At 48.0% G+C, this 20,862-nt stretch overlaps 1 protein-coding gene across 1 annotated transcript in view; it reads right to left on the reverse strand.

The window, feature by feature from the left end:
* LOC149366266 (uncharacterized) overlaps positions 1-18,156 on the reverse strand; it is an 84,301-nt gene extending 66,145 nt beyond the window's left edge. The window contains exons 1-2 of the mRNA XM_089549980.1: positions 17,951-18,156; positions 9,894-10,096 (exon numbers count right to left, since the gene is read on the reverse strand). Of these exons, the coding sequence (XP_089406106.1) occupies positions 9,894-10,096; positions 17,951-18,068 (321 nt within the window). The 5' untranslated portion in view covers positions 18,069-18,156. The remainder of the gene's footprint in view (positions 1-9,893; positions 10,097-17,950) is intronic.
* Positions 18,157-20,862: the final 2,706 nt, after the last annotated feature.

Here is a 20,862-nt window from a genome sequence, read left to right on the forward strand (position 1 = left end):
CCCAGGACTCCGAGACAGTTAAAGAATTAAAAGAACTTATTAAACAGCAGGCAGATCAGATTAAGACTTTAACTGATTATATTAAGAAGCAAGAAGAGCGGATCAAAATGCTAGAAACGACAGCTAAACAACCCGAGGAAAACAAACCGCAACAGGAAAAGGCAATGGCGCCTATGCAAGTGGAGCAGGATAAAGAGGTAGAGACAGCGAAGGTTGAAAAACCCCCTTCAAAAAAGAAACGTACCAAAGAGTCGGATCTTGAGACCAAATTCGAACAACTAAACGACAAACAACAACAGGATATGAAACTACTGAACGGAACACTAATGCAATTCATGAAACAGGTCACAGAAACGATCAGAGTAGAATTTGCAAAGCGAGACGCTGCTCTCGCGGCGGAATTTGAGAAAAGGGACCAATGGATATACGCGGAATTCCAAGCAACCAAAAATGCCTTGGCCAAAGAACAATAATACTATCTGGCAGTGGAACTGTAGGGGCTTTCTGCGTAAACGGGCCGTTTTACAATCGTTCCTTGCAAACGGAGACAAACCCGAAATTATAGCTTTACAAGAGTGCGGGAAAAACGCGAAGCTGCCCGGTTACAAATCGTACCCGGGCCGAGGGGACAACACGCAGGTTGCCACCCTTGTCAAACGCAACGTTACCGCGCTGCAGCACGAGACAGGGCACGTCCAATTAGATCACACTCTAATCGAAATGATACCGCGCAAGCGGAGAGAGAAAAGCCTATTCGTCTTAAACGTATACAGCTCTCCGAAACAGAGAAAGGATTGCGGCTTCGGCAGGCTATTCGCAAAAACGAAACAGATAGCGGGCAAAAACCCTATCGTCATTGTCGGGGACTTTAACGCTCATCATCCCGCATGGGGATACAAATATACGCAAATCAAGGGCAGAGAACTCTGGGACAGTATTCTCCACAATGAGCTCATCTTGATCACTGACCCCATCAAACCAACAAGACAGGGCAATAACGTGAGTAGGGACACTACACCTGACTTAACTCTCACCGGAGGCCAAATCACGGCAAGGTGGTGTAACACGGGGGAGGACCTAGGAAGCGACCACAAAATTATTGAGATCGTGGTAGAAGACGGACCGCCCACACCGAAACCCAAAAAGGTCGCAGCGCTAAATTGGGATCTATTCAGGGCGAACCTTCATACCCGAGACGTAATCAGGGACATAGAATCTTGGGGCACAGACATTCTCGCGGCAGTTAAAGAAGCCACCGAAGAGGTGGAAGCAGACGAAACGCAAGAAGAGGTAGACAGGCGTATGATAGGCCTGTGGCGCAAGAAAAGGGAGCTAGAAGAAAAACTTGCTCAAAACAAGGGGAACAGAAACATACGTAAGCTCCTAGCCAAACAGAATAGAGATATCGAGGAGCACGCGCTGAACTTAACCAGACAAAACTGGGGTAGTATCTGCGAGCAGATGGACCGCAGAATCAGCAAAGCCAACACGTGGAAAATGCTCAGACATCTCAGACCCGGACAAGACAAAGTATGAGGCACGACAACAACTACAGAAACTCGTATATAAATACGAAGGCACTAGTGATCAACTAATCTCTGAAGTGAGGGACAAGTACTTAAGGTGCACACCACCCACACCCCTCCCCGAGTACAAGGGCGCAGAGAATCCTCTTCTCGATGGGCCCATCACCATCGGAGAGGTTAGGGCGGAGTTGAACATACTCAGAACTAAAACTGCGGCAGGTCCAGACAGAATCAGCAATCGCATGCTGAGGAATTTGGATGATGCATCAATTAGAAACCTAACAGCGTACATGCAGGAATGTTGGGATAAGGGCCGAATCCCACCTTCGTGGAAAGAGGCCAACCTAGTCCTTATTCCAAAACCAGGTAAGAAACTAAGTCTCGAAAACCTGAGGCCCATTTCGCTTACCTCATGTGTAGGTAAGCTAATGGAGCACGTTATTCAAACGAGGCTAAACAGATTCCTAGAAGAACAAAAGCTTTACCCCGACACGATGATCGGATTCAGGACACATCTTTCTGCATGCGATGTTATGCTTCAACTTAAAGAACAAGTGCTAGACAACGAAACAGCTGATACCAGAGTAATAGTCGGCCTTGACGTAGCCAAAGCTTTTGACAACGTTGACCACGCAGCCATACTAGAACGCTTAGAAACTCTAAATGTAGGGGGAAAGGTATACAACTACGTGAAGGACTTTCTTTCAAACAGAACAGTTACAATCAGCCTAGGAGGGAAGGAAGAGAAAGGCATAAGGCTGGGCAACAAAGGTACTCCCCAAGGCTCGGTCCTATCACCAACACTCTTCAACATTGCAATGATTGGCTTACCACATAAATTGACGTGTATAGAAGGGCTCAACCACACAATATACGCGGACGACCTCACCCTCTGGGTTACCAGAGGCAGTGACGCGCACATCGAAGGTACCCTCCAAAGAGCGATCGAGGAAATTGAGTCGTACCTAAAACAAATAGGACTCAAATGTTCTGCCGAGAAATCGGAAGCGCTCTTCCTCGGCCCACAAAAGAGACAAAGAAAGCCCCATGAACATGGGATAACGCTAACGGTAAACGGGGACAAAATACCCTCAGTAGAGATGATTAGAGTACTGGGTCTTAGGATACAGGCAAACGGTAAGAACACCGAAACGATACGAAAACTCGAATCGAGTGTAAGCCAGACGTGTAGGCTACTCAAAAGAATAGCAAATAAACACGCGGGAATGAAGGAGACGAACCTCTTAAGACTAGTTCAATCATTTGTAATCAGCAGAATCACATACGTGGCACCATATCTACGGCTAGCCAAAGCAGAAAAAAACAAGATTGAAATCCTAATTAGGAAAGGCGTCAAAACCGCTCTGGGCCTCCCCCCGTACACATCCACCCAGAAAATTCTGAACATGGGGATTTCGAACACACTAGACGAGCTCATTGAGGCCACCAGAGTAGCGCAACAACAACGACTCCTACGCAGCCATTCGGGGCTAAAAATACTAGAAAAGCTAGGCTTCGAACCTCGAGCGCGGCTCAAACACACGGAGAATATCCCAACAGACATAAGGAACAAAATCAGAATCCCACCACTCCCAAGGAATATGGATCCGGTACACCATGAGGGTAGGCGAAAGGACAGAGCGAAAGCTCTGCAGAAAAAATTAGCCAATAGACAGGACGTGGTTTACACGGACGCGGCGGAATATGAAGGCAGAACGGGTTTCGTAGCCCTAGCAACCAGGGAGGGCGGAGACCGAGTCTCGTGCTGCAGCACCCAACAGAGAGATGCAACAGCGGCTGAGGAGGTAGCCATTGCGCTGGCTTTAACTCAACGGAATGTCAGGGTGATTATAACAGATTCCAAATCGGCTATCCGCAACTACAACGCAGGCAGGGTATCTGTCGAAGCAGTCAAAATTCTGAATGCCGGCCCGACACCGGCAGAACTAATTAACCTTGTTTGGACTCCTGCCCACGAGGGCCTCCGGGGAAACGAGACAGCGCACGCATTGGCCCGAGGACTCACACACCGGGACCCCAATGCGGTCTCGTCAAGCAGAGAGCCCCTTCAGACGAGTGAGGAGCTGAACACGTACCAAGATATTCTTAGCCATTACAGATTAGGAAGACAGACATTACCTGGAGCATGCAAGGGCCTTAGCAAAAAGGAAGAGGTCATATGGAGAAAGTTACAGGCGGGAGTTTTTCCGAACCCACTCGCACTAAGCAGATGGCATCCGGCGATCCAAGACCCCAGGTGTAAACATTGTAATGAAATAGCAGACATGATCCACATGGTGTGGACATGCCCTAGCCACAACAAACCAGACAGGCATATAGAGTCCTGGGAGGCTTTAATGGCCAGCCAGAAAGAAGAAGAACAAAAAGAAGTTATCCGTCTGGCCCTGGACACCGCTGAATCCCAAGGGATCCCAGCCTGCTGAAAGGGGAGGAAGATGACGGCGGTCAAGACTCGTCTTTTTCGCCCTCTGATTCCTTGACGGGTGCCAATAAAGTTATTTCATCATCATAGTTACACAACTTCAGCACACGTACCATTCTTCTGTGCCTAAAGGTCTTGTATGGCGGGCTCCTAATCAAGCTCATTGACGATGGACCCTGAAGGCTGTTTGTTTATCGTTCCACGGTGAGGAAGGTGACTGTACCATTCCAGTGGAAGCAGCGGTAAAAAGCGTCCTGTGTAGGCCACAGGCTCACAGCAGCGAACAGGACGGTTCCTTATGACAGCGCCCTAAGCACCGGTGTACACCTACCACAAAGTGAACAAGGAAGGAGAAAGCCCCGGGGTGCATGCCAACAATTCTTCGTCTGGGGAAGACTAGACCTCTGGTCGAAACGTTGGCAAGCACCCCGATGCTTTCCCATCTCCTGTTCACTTTGTGATTACCAAGAACCATCTGCCCAGCCTCTCCCGATCATGGACTGGTACACAATTGGCAATCGAACCGGCATTTACTGAATCAAAAGTGTCCTTACAGCAGCCGCTGCTCGCACTCAAGCCGGAGTTCTGCACAACCCCGTCCCCTCCCAAAGAAAGAGAGCAAAGGACTCACTGGAGCGCCTTGTACACATGTTGTACACGGAGGGCCCTTTGCGGACTCTCGTGGATGACCTGTGCCACCAGCTGAACCAGTTTCCCCGGAGGCCTGCGAACTTCGGTGCCAGCGGGGAGCAGCTCGGCCAGGGGACCCGGAGGGAGTTTGGGCACCGTGCACTTGTCTTCTGGGCTCGCCATGTGGCGGGAGCTTCTGGAACGCTTGCCGGGCGCTGAAGAAGCTGCCCGTCCACGCCGGGTGATGCCATGGTTAGAGTTCACTTCGAGGCTGAGCGGAAGTGTTTCCTCACACGCGAAAAGCAGCCAGGCATTGCTCGTGTCGCTCTTTCCGTCAACTAAAGAGAGCCCTCCTTAGTTTGTCAATCTGCCTCATTCCGTGGCCGGATTTAAGTGGGGCGGAGGGCGCGAATCACAAATGCGGCCCTGTCTACAGAAGGAGAGACGTGTCTCATTGGGGACATTTAAATGCCGAGCCAAGGGTACGCTCTGAACAGGAAGGAGTAGAAAGGGCGCAAGCTGTCCTTCACCGCACTACCTTTTATAAAAGGGTATACGCGCTTGTAGACGGCTTTCCCACGTTTACTCTCTTATAGGTGTATTCATGCCGAGAGTGCATGTGGCATTTCCATAAACGCCACAACTTTCTAAAGCAACGAGAGTACCATGCAAAAATTAACGCACAACAACAGCCGCGTACAACTTGTAACCAGTCAGCTTGTAATAAGCGATCTGAAGTTCGAAATAGAAAGTTTAGGTAGTAATTTTTTTCTTACTTATTAGATAATAGGCGTAGACCTCGGTCTGAAGAGCTCATGATATTAGAACGCCGTTATTTGCTAGACAAACTCGACATGTCGATCGGTCCTAATGTTTTAGCTCTACATTCGCTAAAGCAGACAAGTTCTCGTTCTTTCGACCCACAGTAGAAAATGGAATGAGATAGCTAAGGCACTTTCCCGTGAGGTCTAACCAGATCGCAATCTTATTGCCTTACAGAGCGTAAGCTCTACATCACGACTAAAGCTGCAAAAGCCATTTCGCCGCTGATGCCTTGACGTTGAATAAATAAGCAGTGAAAATAAATTTTGCCGCGACTCGTATTCGAACCCGCGCGGCGAGAGCAAAACAGCTGCGGTGCCCACTGTGCGAGAACAAGGTGCTATCACAGCTTTCTTTTGTTGCGAAAGCAACACTACTCGAGCTCGCCTCGTCGCGTGTGCTCGTGGCGGTGTGGCTACCAAACGACCTCTAGGGTTTGTTGCCTAGCAACCGCTTCAGCTGGGCCCCAGCAGATGCGCGAGAGGTTGCCCGGGAAGAGCAACATGGGTCGCAAAATCCTGACTGGTGGCTAGGATAGAAAGCGCCACCTGCCAGTGCAGGGGCACATCATTTAACTGCTGTGTCACTGCGCTGGTAGTGGTATGTGAGGACTCGCCGCCATCTATGGATCTTAAGTAGGAATTACCAATTCAGCATACACGGACATTAACCGACTAAAGATACCATGCCACACCCCTAAGGCGGAGTTTTAGTGCTCCCTTCAATTTTGGCAGCGTTGGCTGCGGTGATGAACTTGCCCGCGCGTGAGTCCAGACGATCTGAGCGCCCGATTTTAGTTCGCGTGGCTACCACGGCGAGGCGCATGGCGCTGAACATTCTCAAATACCGCTAGTAGTTGTGAACGTTGGGCACACAGCACAGATTTTCAGTTGTCCGTCATAATCAGTCGAAGGGAGCGGAGAAACTATTGCACAGGCCTTTGCAACGCATTTGAAACAGCACGTGCTAACTATCGCCGTACTCACGCAGAATGTGGCCTACAGATGGCGCCAGTTGTTGTTGACCGCTGCACTTTCTAAAGTACAGGGTCACTCAAAAGTTTCAGGGCACAGGGTCTGCTTTTGAGCCGCTTCGCGGCTCATTTACGTCACCGTCGAAGTCCATTGGAGCAGGAAAAGCGTCAACCTCGTCTCACAGAACATTGTTAGAATATTATTGGTGTTAAGGGCCCGATATATGCCGCTTGAAGACAGCGCCTGTGGGCTGCACAAAGCATCCAAGTCATGCGGCAAAGCCACAGAGCGAGACGAGCTTTGCGAAGGCTTTCACTCGGTATATTTATGTATATAACCAGCGTCCACGGAAAAATATGTGGGAATGAGACTGCGGATGGTAATCGCTCGGTTATTTCCCCGTCCGAGTTGCGCGGTATAGCGTCTGCTGCAAGCATAAGTAAGGCTTTGGCGCATGACTGCGATACTTTCTGGAGCAACTTGGGAGGGCTACACCAAACTCTAGGTAGTTATATACAGTAACTCTAGTGAGCTCGAAAGCTGTGTTCTAAAGTGGTGCATGTCTCTCTCACCGCGGCGTCGCTGCCCGGCGTCCGAGTCGCCGTGAGCGCGGGAGGTGCAGCTGGGCAGGGACGACTCCCTGTCCCTGGACGAGATTACTGTAGAGAGGTCTGGCAGGATATTGTCCACATAGTGTTGGGCCAGCTCGTCCATCATCGCCTCGTTGAACTGCACGTAGGACACAGGCGAGGATGAGAGACTAAGACTACAGGTTCTGACTTGCAGCCTAGGTTACTTACATGCAGCCATGAACAAAAATTCTATCGTCACAACAGGCCGAGACGGGAAGGGCTCGGCCAAGCGGCTTAGGCTGGCGGAGGATTTCGTGAACGAGGCAGAAGCACAACCAGCGCTGCATCGGTGGGGGACGGCGTTAGTTTCGAACCAACACCCGTTGATTCTAGGAATGGCACACCCAACCCACCTGCTCCCATAATCAGCCCGCCGGAGATGAGAAGAGCGGACGTGAGGGATTTCAGACCTTTGCTGCGATATGAGCCGCGATTTTTTTTTTCCGCCTTCTCGAGGATTCAGGTTGTCGTTAAGGGAGTTGCTCCCTTAAGGAGGGCTCTTGCAAAAATTTCTTTCCATAACGTTTTGCCTGTAATGTCTATAGCCTTTCTGTAGAAAAATCCTATAGAGCAGTCTATAGGGAAATCAAACCTACGGACGGTCTATAAAAGATCTGTATATATATGGCCATGCACTTTGGGTAGAATGTTTTTATACAGTGCCTGTACACCACGAATAAACAAAAATATATAACTATAGGAAGGCAATAGTGTATATAAGATGTCAATAGACAGTCTATAGACCATTTTTTTTGTGGGGACTAGCCGATGAGCGCTTTTTTGCCGCGAGAATGAAGACTGTGGAGAGGTACCAGAGAAATTCGCAAGCGTATCAGGACCGATGTCGATATTCTACACGTATAACAGCGACCATGAGCGAGGAGTAAACCGATGCCCGCCACAACATCAGCGGATCGTATCCTGAGCGTTCAGCAAATACCACGAAGCGCCTTCTGTATGGCTGCTTGGTTTCACATCGTCGGTTCTGGCAGCGCTGTGATTGTCCGCACATCTGTCAGTCCTTGCTTTGCGCGCTGCCCGAACCAGCAAACACCGAGAGCCCCAGCATTTTTCGCTGAATGTCAATCAAATAAACTTACCTTTCTTTGGTCGCTCATTCAGAAACAAGGGCAAATCGGAAGCACAATGAACGGTAACAGCCACTGCGAGCTTCAGGGTAACATTTTCTGCAGGGGGCTACACTGCACCCCGTGAGAAGGCAGGCTGATGAGTCGACCGGATAGAAAGTTGTCATTAGGAAGCTTTGTACCCTTACGAGGATGGTCTAGACAGTGTCTATAAACTTCTTGTAGACGCTACTGCCACGCTATCATGATCATCATCACTACGCCCTCTGCAGGAATAGGCCTCTCACATGTCTCTCCAATTAACCCTGTCCTTTGCCAGCTGCCGCCCCCCTATCCCCCCAGACTTCTCACTGCCCACCTAGCTTTCTGCCTGCCAGTGCTACGCATCCCCAGGCCGATTTCTTCCTCTTCGATTTCGACTAGGATGTCATTGACCCGTGTTTGTTCTCTCACCTACTCAGCCGCTTCCGATCTCTTAATGTTACAGCCATCATTTTTCTTTTTATAGCTGGCTGCGTTGTCCTGAACTAAGCTAAACCATTTTCGGCAGCCACCACATTTCTTTCCCGTGAGTGAGTACCGGTAAGATACAACCGTTTTACGCTTTTCTCTCGAAAGATACTGGTAAAGTGCCATTCATAATCTGAGACAACCTGCCACATGCCGCCACCACGGTTGATCAGTGGTTATGTCGGCTGCTGACCCGAAAGCGCGGGCTCGATCCCGGCCGCGGCGGTCGAATTTCGATTTAGGCGAATTGCTAGGAACCGTGCCACTACGCTCAGTAAGGCATTTGTTTGTTGCCCGCTGCTGTAAGCACTGCATTATGAAAATCACAAGGAGCCAGCGAGCTCATTTGTTTCCCCGACCACTACGAGAGGACTTTTTTGTCTGGTAAATGACGCGGCAGTGCTTTTTGTATATGTCGTCAATAATAACCGCCGCATTTATTTGCATGAAGGTCAATAAAAATGCTATCCCCTCGGGCTTGAGCCTAATTGATCTCTTGGACTGGAGAGCAGTGCAGTGTTATACCTGCGCTGACGTCATGCAGATTTGGTACGGTGTTGGTCATTCAGGGCGTGCGTGCGCGATTCCCCTACACACGCACGCAATCACACACGCACGCAATCACACACACACACACACGCACGCACACATACAATCACACACACACACACGCACGCACACACACACACGCACACACAAAATCACACACACACACACACACACAAAATCACACACACACACACACACACACACACACACACACAATCACACACACACACAATCACACACACACGCGCGCACACACACACACACACACACAATCACACACACACACACACAAAATCACACACACACAATCACACTCACACACAATCACATACACACACACAATCACACACACACACACACACTCTTCTCTACCGCAAGGACCGGCGAATATTTTGTGAGTGTTCGGACAAGTCATCTGCGTCACTGTGTCCAGTACTCGACGGCCTCCGGCGAAAGCTACAACGTCAAGAATACGCAGCTCACCGGGTCTGCTTCCGCTCGTGCAATGTGGCTCATTGTGCACCCTAAGCGTTCTAAATGTCTCCAAGGTTCGAGGAACTCACGTTCTCACTAGTTCCCACCTTAGGAACTCCCGAAGGTATTAGAGGGCCCCACTACACGTCTTAGGTGCCCCAGAGCGGCGCATTTTCGACAAAGGCTATACATGCCAACGCAGCCGGACGCAAGATCGAGGAATGCCGTGTCCGGCTCCTCATCACCTCTGCCGGCAGCCCCTCCTCGTTGGCGGCGTCGTCGACCTCCGTCGCGGCCCCTGGCGGTGGTGCCCGAGCCTCGGCCGAGGGTCCTGGATCCTCTCTCCTCGCCCTCCTGGGGGCGCGACCCCGGCCACGACGCGGTCGTTCCTCGAGGGATTCATCAGCGTCCACAATGGCTTCTTGCCTGCAGGCCCTCTCTGGACGTTCTGCGTTAATTGGTGGGATAGCAGGTGTTGGTTTGCGGGACACTTCACCCTGCGTGCACTACGCTGCAAACACGAATACGCCTGGATGGGAGTGAAAGCGAAGTATGCTGTCCTCTAGGTAGCGCTAGAGGACAGGTTACTGCCTATTTTATCCTTTTTATTTTCAGCTCAGTTTTGATCATTCATCTGTACGTCTATTTCGCCATTTACGACTTGGAAAGGCATGACTTAGATGAAATTGACGACAAAGCCCATGTCGTTATATACAATTTTCTCTTCTAACGAATAAAAAAAGAGAATGGCAAGGAAGGAATCTCGTCGCTCTTTCGAATGGCTCAATAAAATCAATGGAGTGATTGTCCTTTGTAATATCAAACGACTGTAAATTACAGCGCAATCTAGGGCATGACGAAAAAATGAACATCGCGGGAATTTTTTTCGGGCAATTTTTATATTTTTCTATTTGTACTGTGTCGAGAGATCGGGTTTGCGCAAGTGCGATCTAGAACAATTTACAGCAGGCGGAACAGTTCTGGTTTCGTCATAACCTTCATAAAGAGACGTGGTAATGGGATGAGATGAGAGGACTTCGTCTGTATTTTTAAGGGCTTTTACTTTTTCCCGCTGGATTGCCACCTTACAAAGCACCGGTGTATCCCACTGCAAACAAAAAGCAAAAACCATGCGTTCAGCAACGAATGAAGCAAGGAGAACGCAGTTAACGCCAGAGCAACACACCATGCAGTAAACGCCACGCCACCGACAATGCCACAAAATAAAACGCAGTACCAGACATCAGCACAACGTGTCACGCCACGCCCTGTACAAGAGGAAACCTCTGCTGTAGCCTCATTTTCATGCTGAAACCGGTTCGTGCTTTATATCCAAGCTCAGCTGGACGTTTGGAACACCCCGAGACAAGGAACTCAACGAATAAGACACGTGTACTTTAGTCGCTTGCTCCTTTTCTTGATGATCCAATAATTTCTTATAAGCAGCTTTAAGCAGTCCAGGGGAGCGACGCGTACGCCGTGTTGACAGCTCAGATTCCTCAATAAACTTCACAGTATCATGAAGCGCAACAAAGCGTTATTATGTTAGGGCGACGACACCTGCATTTATACAGGAGGCCAAAGAACCGCTTTAGCAGTATCGGTCGAAGCTTCGCTTCAGATTCTCCAGCCTGTCCTTGCAGTGGGTGACCGTCGACATCTTTTTCGATACAGCACTTCGAAGGCGTCGTCGCTATCTTCCCCACAAGGTGGCTCATATATGATAACCTCGCATTATCAGTGGCACTGCCGAGCCCGTCTTGACCCACAACGACGGTGCGACGTACGGTGAAGCCTACAGGAGTAACAAAATGCTAAGTGGCGAGGCGTTGGAAAAGTGTTTTAGGGCCTCCTAAGAAAGTGTCTGTCGAACACAAGACAGCACACCATGCCCCACAAGGACCCTTCAAGGACGCTTGATACCACACCATCAGGAGCCGTACCGTAATGCTCTCCTACCGAGCGGGACACACTGGAAGCGAACCCGGCTCCTCTCCTCGCTCATTGTAGAGCTCCGTCTTTGTCGCATGGCATCACGGTCCAAGTAGCACGCCAGCCAAGCCTGTAATGTCTGCCGCAGTTTTCATTTCAGGCTTTAGAAGGCGGCATTTCTCTCCTATCGGAATGGTTATAAAACTTCCGGAGACTTGCGAAATCCACTCTTCAGCATAAAGCGAGGTTGAGCACCAGAGTATATAAATCGATTGACCGGCGCTGTGGTGTTCTAACAGGGTGACGGCGACACACTGTGCCAAAATGAAGCGGGTTGAAGAAATGCTGCAAGGAAAGAATTGGTTATTTAGTATCAGTTAGGGAAGTTTCTCTCGAGAAAGCACCATAGGCAACAAGTCGAGCAACACTGGAGGTCTTCATCAATTGCTAACAGAGGAGGCCCTTCATCGTGAGCGGCCATTCCAGTAGGCCGGGTTTTTTGCACGTAGCGTTTATTAAATTGAGGCTACCGGTGCAGATATCGAGCTCTCAAACTATTGCTAATCCACGAAGGCAAGAAAGCCTCCCATGAGTCGCCACCTACCATAGGTGATCCGCACCGGATAATGTATCTTTATCACGAAGGCCGCTGGTGATTTTGCATGATTGTCTGCTGGGGCATACCTGATACGATAACGTTTCTACCTTGCAGTCAATTCCTCCATTCCACCACAATTTCTCTTCGTCATAAGTTCTTTTCGGGAAGTGAATGTCATCACATTGTTCCTGTCTTCTCTTGGCTACTGGCTACTAGACAAACGACAGAGGTATCGTTCGGCTGCAGCGCAAGGTTAGTTATGTTCTTTTTGTTCTTTCAATGCACGTTTTCTTGCATCAGTTTACGCTTTCATGCCTCGACTTTCCGGCAGCTATTTTTTACTTTGCTCTCCATCAATGGACATTCACTTACTCCTCAGTAACAGTATGCCACTCCTGATTCTCGGCCGATGCCATAGTGATAGGACATCCCCTGTTATTTTCCAGCGAAACAACAGCTTGCTTCTTTTTTGCTAGACTTGCGAAGAGATGTAGCTTGCAACAATGGGTCAGATGTTATGAGAAAGGATGAGGACCACTGACCAAAGAGTGGAGGCATCGAGCCCTTGTGCATAGACTGCGCACATGGAGCCTTTTTAGCAGCCGGGAAAGTCTCCCACACCCGGAGATGGGCTTCGTCTCAAGAGAGGTGTCTGTGAGGGGAAATCAGCCTTCAAGGACAGGCGCTGTCAGCATCGATGTGAATGTGAGCGGCCTCTGTGGCGCGGAATATACTGGCGGCAAATGTAGACACAGGGCCCAAATAGCTGGCTGTGCTCATATACCAGGTGTATCACCTAAGATGTTTTACATTTTTTTTAACAGGATTTTAGTGTTGGAAGAGTCCTTTTTTTTACCATTGCACTGTGAGCGGTGTACCACGTCAGAATACAGCTAAGACCTGCTAACTAGTGAGCTGGTTAACTGTTACTGAATAATTCGTTTTCCAGCTATTCTTGTTACTACTCTCCTTAGTTACTTAGAGGCGTGTAGCTCACCGTGAGTAATAGCCACATCAGTTTTTAGAATTTCGAAAACTTAGTTACCCTCGGCGCTGTGGCCCAACAGATTTTGTCTATATCGCGCTGAAATGCTCGCGTTTTCGTGAAGGCTGCGGACTAAGCAACGCCTCCAGTGCGCGAACCTCGTCGAAGTAGCCAAAACTTCTTCCACCACAGTGCCGAGGCTAATTGCGTTTTAGAAATTCTAGAAACTAATATGGATATTACTGGTCGTGGGCAACAATATCTCGTCAATAAATAAGGTTACCAACAGTATTAGTTAATAATTTGATTATTCACAATTAGTTAACCAGCCTACTAGTTAACGCGCCTTTGCTGAATACAGAGGAGCTTAACCGATGACCATGCTTTGCCGGAAAAAATCGCCTTTCTAACTCAAAGAAGCCCCCGTCGCACTATATTTAAATATTGCTGAACGTCTTAGGCGAAATACCTGGTATACTTCCGAGGTGCGGCATTGAAGAAATTTGCACAATATATATGCCCAACAGAATAACAGGTGCGGCAGGTTTGGAGAGAGGTTCAGTGCTCTAAGGAGCTCTTTCTCACCAACTTTTAGAAAATGCGCTGCTCTCTAACTAGTACGGTAAGAGCCGTATCCTTAAAAAAAATTTCTTTAGACAGTCGATAGACCGTCCATACACTTCTGTGTAAAAAGTCTAATAACTCTCTATAGACAAATCTTAGGGAACATTCAACAGGCAATACAAATACAGACTATAGACAATATACAGATACATGGCCATACGCTTTTAGTACGCTTTTGTCTATAGACGCTCTATGGAGAATGAATATTCAAAAAGAAATATCTATAGGAAGGCAATAGAGTCTATAAGAAGTGTATAGGCTCTGTATAGACCATTTTCACTAGGGTATCGTCTCTCTACCGTTCAGGAGCTCTCAGAAAGGTGGGAGGGCTGTTTACGGCGGCGGTCGAAAAGGGCATGCGGATTCATTCACTGGAAGTGAGGGCTAAGCACTTCTCTGCAAATGTCATTGTTCTTGGCAATGCAACCGGGATGAGTACTGGCTCACAGCTGGGTGAAGATGGCGCCGTAACTTTCGTGTTCTCCTTCGGACGTTCCATAAGTTCCCTCTACTGGGCATTTTAAAGCTGATAACCAAATTCCGAATCGCGGTATTGTGTATCTCAACCATGTTACGGGAAGCTAAGTTTTGAAATCCGATAAAATCTCGACAAGCGCTTCTAGTTTCCAGGTCTGCCACTTTGAGCCGCGCGACGCTGAACACTAAAATTAATGGTATGATTTCGAATTCGAGTAAATATTATTACTAACATGCACTATGAAATTCCCGGAAATATAGTCCGCAAGGCTGGATCCTCAGAATATGGGCAGCCTTTCTTTTTTTGTAGCGAAAGCTACACCGGCCACGACTTGCGATTTCGTTGTGGCGGTGCTCCGAGGAGGCACAGAGATCGACCTTGAGCCGTTGCCTAGCAACCGCCGCAGCTGGGGAACGCCGCGCTCACGGCGCCATCTGGTATGACGTCACACCATGCGCCTCGCCGCGGAGCCGCCGCCACCGTTCAGTATGACGTCACACCGCTTGCCCGGTCGTGGTGCTCGGCTTAGCTTTCGATAAGTATATCCGGGAAAGCCGAGCTAAGCCACTGCCAATTTTTTCTCTCGACTAAGAAGAGTGAATAAACTGCTGGAACGCGGCCACAGTCACCGGGAGTCGAACTAGTGATCGTTATAATATAGCATTGGTAAAATGCATTCACACTCTTTCCAGCCAAATAAATTGAGGGCAAATTCTCGAGAATAGCTGTCTACCGCAATTTAACTAAACCTCTCGCTCGATACTATCATCACCGCTGCAGTAACACAAATTCGGCACATAACAAAGCGGCAGACCTCAAAGCGGCAGCTGGGAATAATAAAGCTAAAGTCACGAAGTACTGAGCGGTGGAATTTGCGCTAAAGCATTTATTTAAATTAACACAATACTAAAATAAAAGCAGTATTTGAAATAGTAAAAAAAAGTTAATATAAAAAGTAACAAAGAACTCAGCTTTTTTGCGGTTCGGACATCGCCTGGGCGTTGCAGTTCTCCGATTAGTATTCGGCCGTATACCATTAACTGTATTAAAAGATATGTGAAAGATTCCGGGATTTTTACGCGGTCAGAAACAGAGCTAAGTACCCTTTGGAACTGCCTTTGGTGCATCCCGGGATGTCTCATCAAAATCTCACACAGCCCTAGTCTGATAAGTTCACTTAGGCAGCCGGTCTAAATTTGCGATTTTGAAGAGACAACCCGAAATGCCGAGCCAAACCTAGATATGTAAGGCAGACACAGCGCCATTTCCTTTCATCAAAAACCAATTATTTATTAAATAAGGACCTAGGCAGGCTATCAGTAAATCAATAAATCAATTAGTCGATGAATCAATCAATCGGTTAACTCATCAACATATCAACCTAAACAAATCAGTCAATCAACCAGTCGCCAGATCGATGAATGAACGAGTCAAATGATTATCAACCCGTCAATTGACCAACATATTGAATCATTCAGTCGATCGGCTAATCAGGCAGTCACTCAATCGATCAGTTGATCGATCAATTAATCTGTCAAACGTTTGATTAATCTTCCAGTTGATCAGCACATCAAATGAAATTAATCAATCGACTGACCAACCAACCACTCAATTATTCAATGGAAGAATGAATCAATCTGTAAATTAAATCAATTAATATATTAACTTCAATCAATGTATCAATTAAATCAATCTGTTGATCGACCAATCAGACAGTCACCGAGTATATTGGGTGACCGACCAATCAGTGAAGTAACTGACTAATCGGTTAAGTGATTGATGAATTGGTCAGCTGATCAACATATCAAATTCAATCAATCAGTAGATCGACGAATCAGTCGTCCACTCAATAATTCAATGAATGAATTAAATTACCCATAAAATCAATAGACAAGTCAATAAATTACTTATTAATCGGTCAACTGACTGATCAGTCGGTCAGCTGATCAATATATCAACTGAATCAATCAATCGTCCAATCATTCAGGTGGTTTATCAGTTAATGAGTCGATCAATGAGTCTGATCAAATCAATCAATCGGAACATTCAATCAATTGATCAATCAATGAGCCCCACCACAGTGGTTCAATGGTTAGGTCGCTCGTCCGCTTGACCCGAAGACCGCGATTTGATCCCGGCCGCTTTTCGATGGAGGCAAATCAAATGGTGCCCGTGTACTGTGCGATACCAGCACACGTTAAGGTACCCCAGGTCGTCGATATTTATCCGAGGCCCTCCACTGCACCACCGTATTCCTCATGGCCCACGTCGCTTTGTGTCCAGCAGACTCCCCGCCCGAGTTCCTGAAGCTTGTAGGCTCGCAAAAGTGGGAGATCTTGCCGGCCTGCTCTAATCTGGTATTACAAGCCTGAGTCAGAGCACGAGCCCAAGAGGTGGCGTTTAGCGCTGACTGATTCCCACCTGGTGGGGTCGACAGAACCATCATTCCCAGTACCTTTTAATGTTTCACGAGTGACTCAATGCAATGTTAAACCACCATCTGCTAAGAAGGGGAGAAAATCGGAAAAGTTTGCAATAATGCATGGTTGAAAAGGGGTGTAAAAATACAAACGGACGAAAAAGAATACAAGGACAAGCCCCTTTTTAACCTTGCCCATATGCTATATAGCGTACCAATCAATCAGTCGATCAGCATATCAATACTATCAATCAATGAATCAGTGAAGTCAATCAATGAATCGATCAATTGTTAGACACGATAGATCAGCCAATAAATCAGTGATGACTCAGTAAATCACTCATTGAACCGGAAAATAAATGAAAACTAAATAGCGTGCTTCGCTAAATTTAACGAATAAATCCTGTCACAATCTGCCCAAACGTAATAATACACAAACTAATGCACAACGCGGTCAATCCCGCTGAACAAAAAAAAATTATGCCTTCCAGGTGCGCCAAACATGGCGCTCTCGCATCCTCACGCCATGTTCGAAGAAGAACGGCCGTCAGGCGGCCTCGCTGAGCAGGGGATGGCTAGCGCCACGCGCACCAATCAATCAGTCGATCAGTATATCAATAATATCACTCAACTAATCAATAAAATCAATCAATGAATCGATAAATTATTAGACACGATCAGCCGAATAAGTCAGTGATGATTCATTCAGTCGCTCAATGAACCAACCAACCAATCAATGAACCAGAAAAATAAATCAAATAACTAAATAAATCAAACTAAATAGCGTCCTTCACTAAATTTAACGAATAAGTCACGTCACAATATGACCAAAACTAATAATATTATACAAACTAATGCAGAACGTGGCCAAACTCGCGTGAACAAAAAAAAAATTATGCCTGCCCGGTGCGCCAAACATGGCGGCCTCACATCTTCACGCCATGTTCGAAGAACCACGGCCGTCACGCGCCCTCGCTGAGCGGGTGATGGCTCGCGCCATGCGAGCCCTCGCGAACTCGCTCAGCTGAGCGGGCGCCAGTGAAATACCATCACAAGCACCCGCGCAAATGCGCGAGCGAGCGCCAATAAGAGCCGCGCCTAAATAACCGCGGCAAAGCGCGAAACGGGCAATAACACGCCGCGGATACAGTGAACTGCGGACACCGTACAGATAGGCTTAGCGCGGCCCGGTCCCGGTGACCTTGACGGCCCGCGGAGGACGAGAAAGTAGGTCAACATGGCGGCTGGCCGTCCTGCATCACTCACCGCGAGGCTTGGCTGGTCTTCGCTCTCTACGCTTCGGCTTTCTGGCCGAAGACAATTGCCTCCGCTTTTTCGTCGGTTTGTAGTCGTCGCCGTCCCATGTCCTGTCATCGTCGTCCATCGTCTCCGAATCCGTAAACAGCGAGACAAGGGTACCAAATCGGAGACGTATCAGCGGTCAACCGTAGAGTCCGTGAAGCTATGAGGACTCTCTCTGTGAACAATTCCATATATAGGTGTCTTCCCTCCTTTCCCTCTTCTACCTGCCTTCTAGCCCGGCTTTGCAGACGACACCCCGCGTTCCTTTTCCCTCCTCCCGGGCGTGTGCAAGCCTCGCTCATTAACGTTCCGAGCGCTATCGTTGAACTCTATAGGTGGACACCTTACCAGCGCGAGGGAGCCATGCCCATATATGGAATGGGAATGAACGCTGATTTCGATGGTCTGCGTTTTGTTCCGTGCAACTTTAACGGGTGTTTGGAGACGGGTTTTGCGACAGTTCTGGAAATCGACGATTGTTTTTGAATTAAAAATATTTTTCTTTATTTAAAGAAAATTGCGTTTCTCAGCGCCATGGTGTCTGATGGTTGGTCAATAGGTTAAAGATATCGACGAAGCCTAAAAAAAAAGACACGGAATGAAATTTCAATGCGATGTGTCAGCGGAACCGTATGGCGGGGACGGCTGCAATTTCGAGGCAAAATAAAAAGCTATATTACTTTCTCTGTGAAACACGGAAAGATGCAGGTAATTAGTGCTGTGAAGTGACAACATTCGCTCTGAAATATTACATAAAACTGCGGAATTGATCGCCGAAGGTTGTTCCGAGGTATCATAGTCTGCCTGGCGCAAGACAGGCTGCATCTAACGTTATCTTACGGCTGAAATAAAGATGTTATTATTAATACCTCAAATGTTGTAAGACAGGCGACATTGCATGTGAAAATCTTTGCAATCATGATTGATTCTTCTTGTTGCTTGCGCAAATAATTGAGAACGGGTGCACGAAATGCGTGACCTTTAGATGCAACCATACATCGTTGGTACGAAAAAACATTGCAAACATGGACATAGAAAAGTTTATATTTGGTGTTCGAGGAAAGGAAATGACGCAGTAACTGTGTCTCGTATTTCGGTGGACCCCCGGGCCGCGCCGTCAGGAAGGGAGGAGTATCTGTTCTCGCTTCGGCGAGCGCGGCTTCAGCCGCTTCTTTTTGAGCAGCGTCCGCTCCGGCGGACGCAGTTGTTGCTGCGACGCGCGTCTTTTCTTTCCTTTTTCTCTTTCCTCTGATCTTTTAACTCTCCTCTATCTGCACGTGGCAGCGGTGGTGGCTTGGCTCGAGCCAGTAGCAGGCCCGTGCAATTTCCTCTTCATCCTTCTCTCAGTCACAACAACAACAACAACCATCAGGGAAGAGAAAATGGTGGGAGTGAAAAAAGAAAGGAATAAAGAGATGCCGTAGTGGAGGTTTCCGGAATAATTTCGACCACCTGGGGATCTTTAACGTGCACTGGCATCGCACAGCACACGGACGCTTGATGCGTTTCGCCTTCATCGCAACGCGGCCGCCGCGGTCAGGTTCAAACCCGCGTACACCGATTCAGTAAACTAGCGCCTTAACTGCTGAGCCACCGCGAGGGGGGGGGGAATAGGCAGGCAAAAACGTTTATTGGACCTCAGTTAGAGGGGCGATCGAGGGGTTTGCTTAACAGGCGCCTGTTCCGGTTTCTCCTTATTAGCACTGATTTTTTTTTCCAATTCTTATAGTGTTCCCGCATGTTGAGACGACTGCAGAACTCAATATTCCCTGAAAGAACAAAGTGTTCCGCTTACGGGGCCTTATGCGGGGTGGCTTTTTGTTCCTTTGAGGAGATTCCTGTGGCATGACCAGACATGAAAGTCGTCATTATTGCTCTCTAAGCTTCGAGGTGTACCCCAAACTCCGTCGGCTACCCTGTGTGATTTAGTCAAGTTCCAGAGTGTATTCGGACATCACTGTGGGTTCGCCTTTGACGGTAGGTATCAGAAACCGTAGCTGGAGCAACCATGGCTCTCTGGTTTCGATGTCGTGTTAAGCCGCGGCTATGAAGTTATATTGAGGGCGTTGGGGTTCAAGCTTGCCGGTGTATCTACACTGGCTCGCGGGCACCGTGAAGCTGCCGTTCTTAGAGATGGAGGCGTGCTGCGGCTGGTTTGAGTAGTGTTGTTTCGGGAAAGAAAATGGCGCATGTCTTTCTTCTTGGTGGACACCTCAATCGCGCCGCGAAGGAAGGCAGGAGTGGACGAAAAAAAGAGTGAGATAGGTGTCGTAGTGGAGGGCTCTCGATTTCGGCCACTTGCTGGGCTCAACATGCAACGAAATAATATGTTCACTGTTGATGTTAGGCCACGGTTGCAGCGATTTTGGAGTGGGAAGCGCTCCGAAAAAAAAATGCTGCGGTATAACTACGAAAAAAAAATTCAGGTGCCACATTGACGAGGCTAAAGTGCGCGAGGCGAAAGCCTTTCCACGCAACTTCGGCCGCAGGGCTGTTGGCGCACACGATGCGGCTATGGGGCGTCTTGGTTTGGCTAGGTATGACTAATTGGGTCATGACATGACCCATGACTTACTAGTCATGATTAATTAATGCCTAAGTAACCATGACTAGTTAATTGATGACTGGTTCATGACTAGCTAGTCGCGACTAATTAGTTGATGACTAACTAGTCATCATACTTAATGACGAACTAGTCATGCCTGATTAATGACTAGCTAGTCATGACTAACCATTCATTAACCAGTCAGAACTAGTCATGACTGGCTTATGGCTAACTAGACATAACTAATCAGCCATTATTCATGACTAACCAGTCATTACTAACTGTCACTAATGGCTAACCAGTCATGACTGGTAATGACTAACGAATCATG

The sequence above is a fragment of the Amblyomma mixtum genome, chromosome 1, assembly GCF_055824585.1.
Source record: "Amblyomma mixtum isolate Tamu chromosome 1, ASM5582458v1, whole genome shotgun sequence".
Classification (NCBI taxonomy): domain Eukaryota; kingdom Metazoa; phylum Arthropoda; class Arachnida; order Ixodida; family Ixodidae; genus Amblyomma; species Amblyomma mixtum.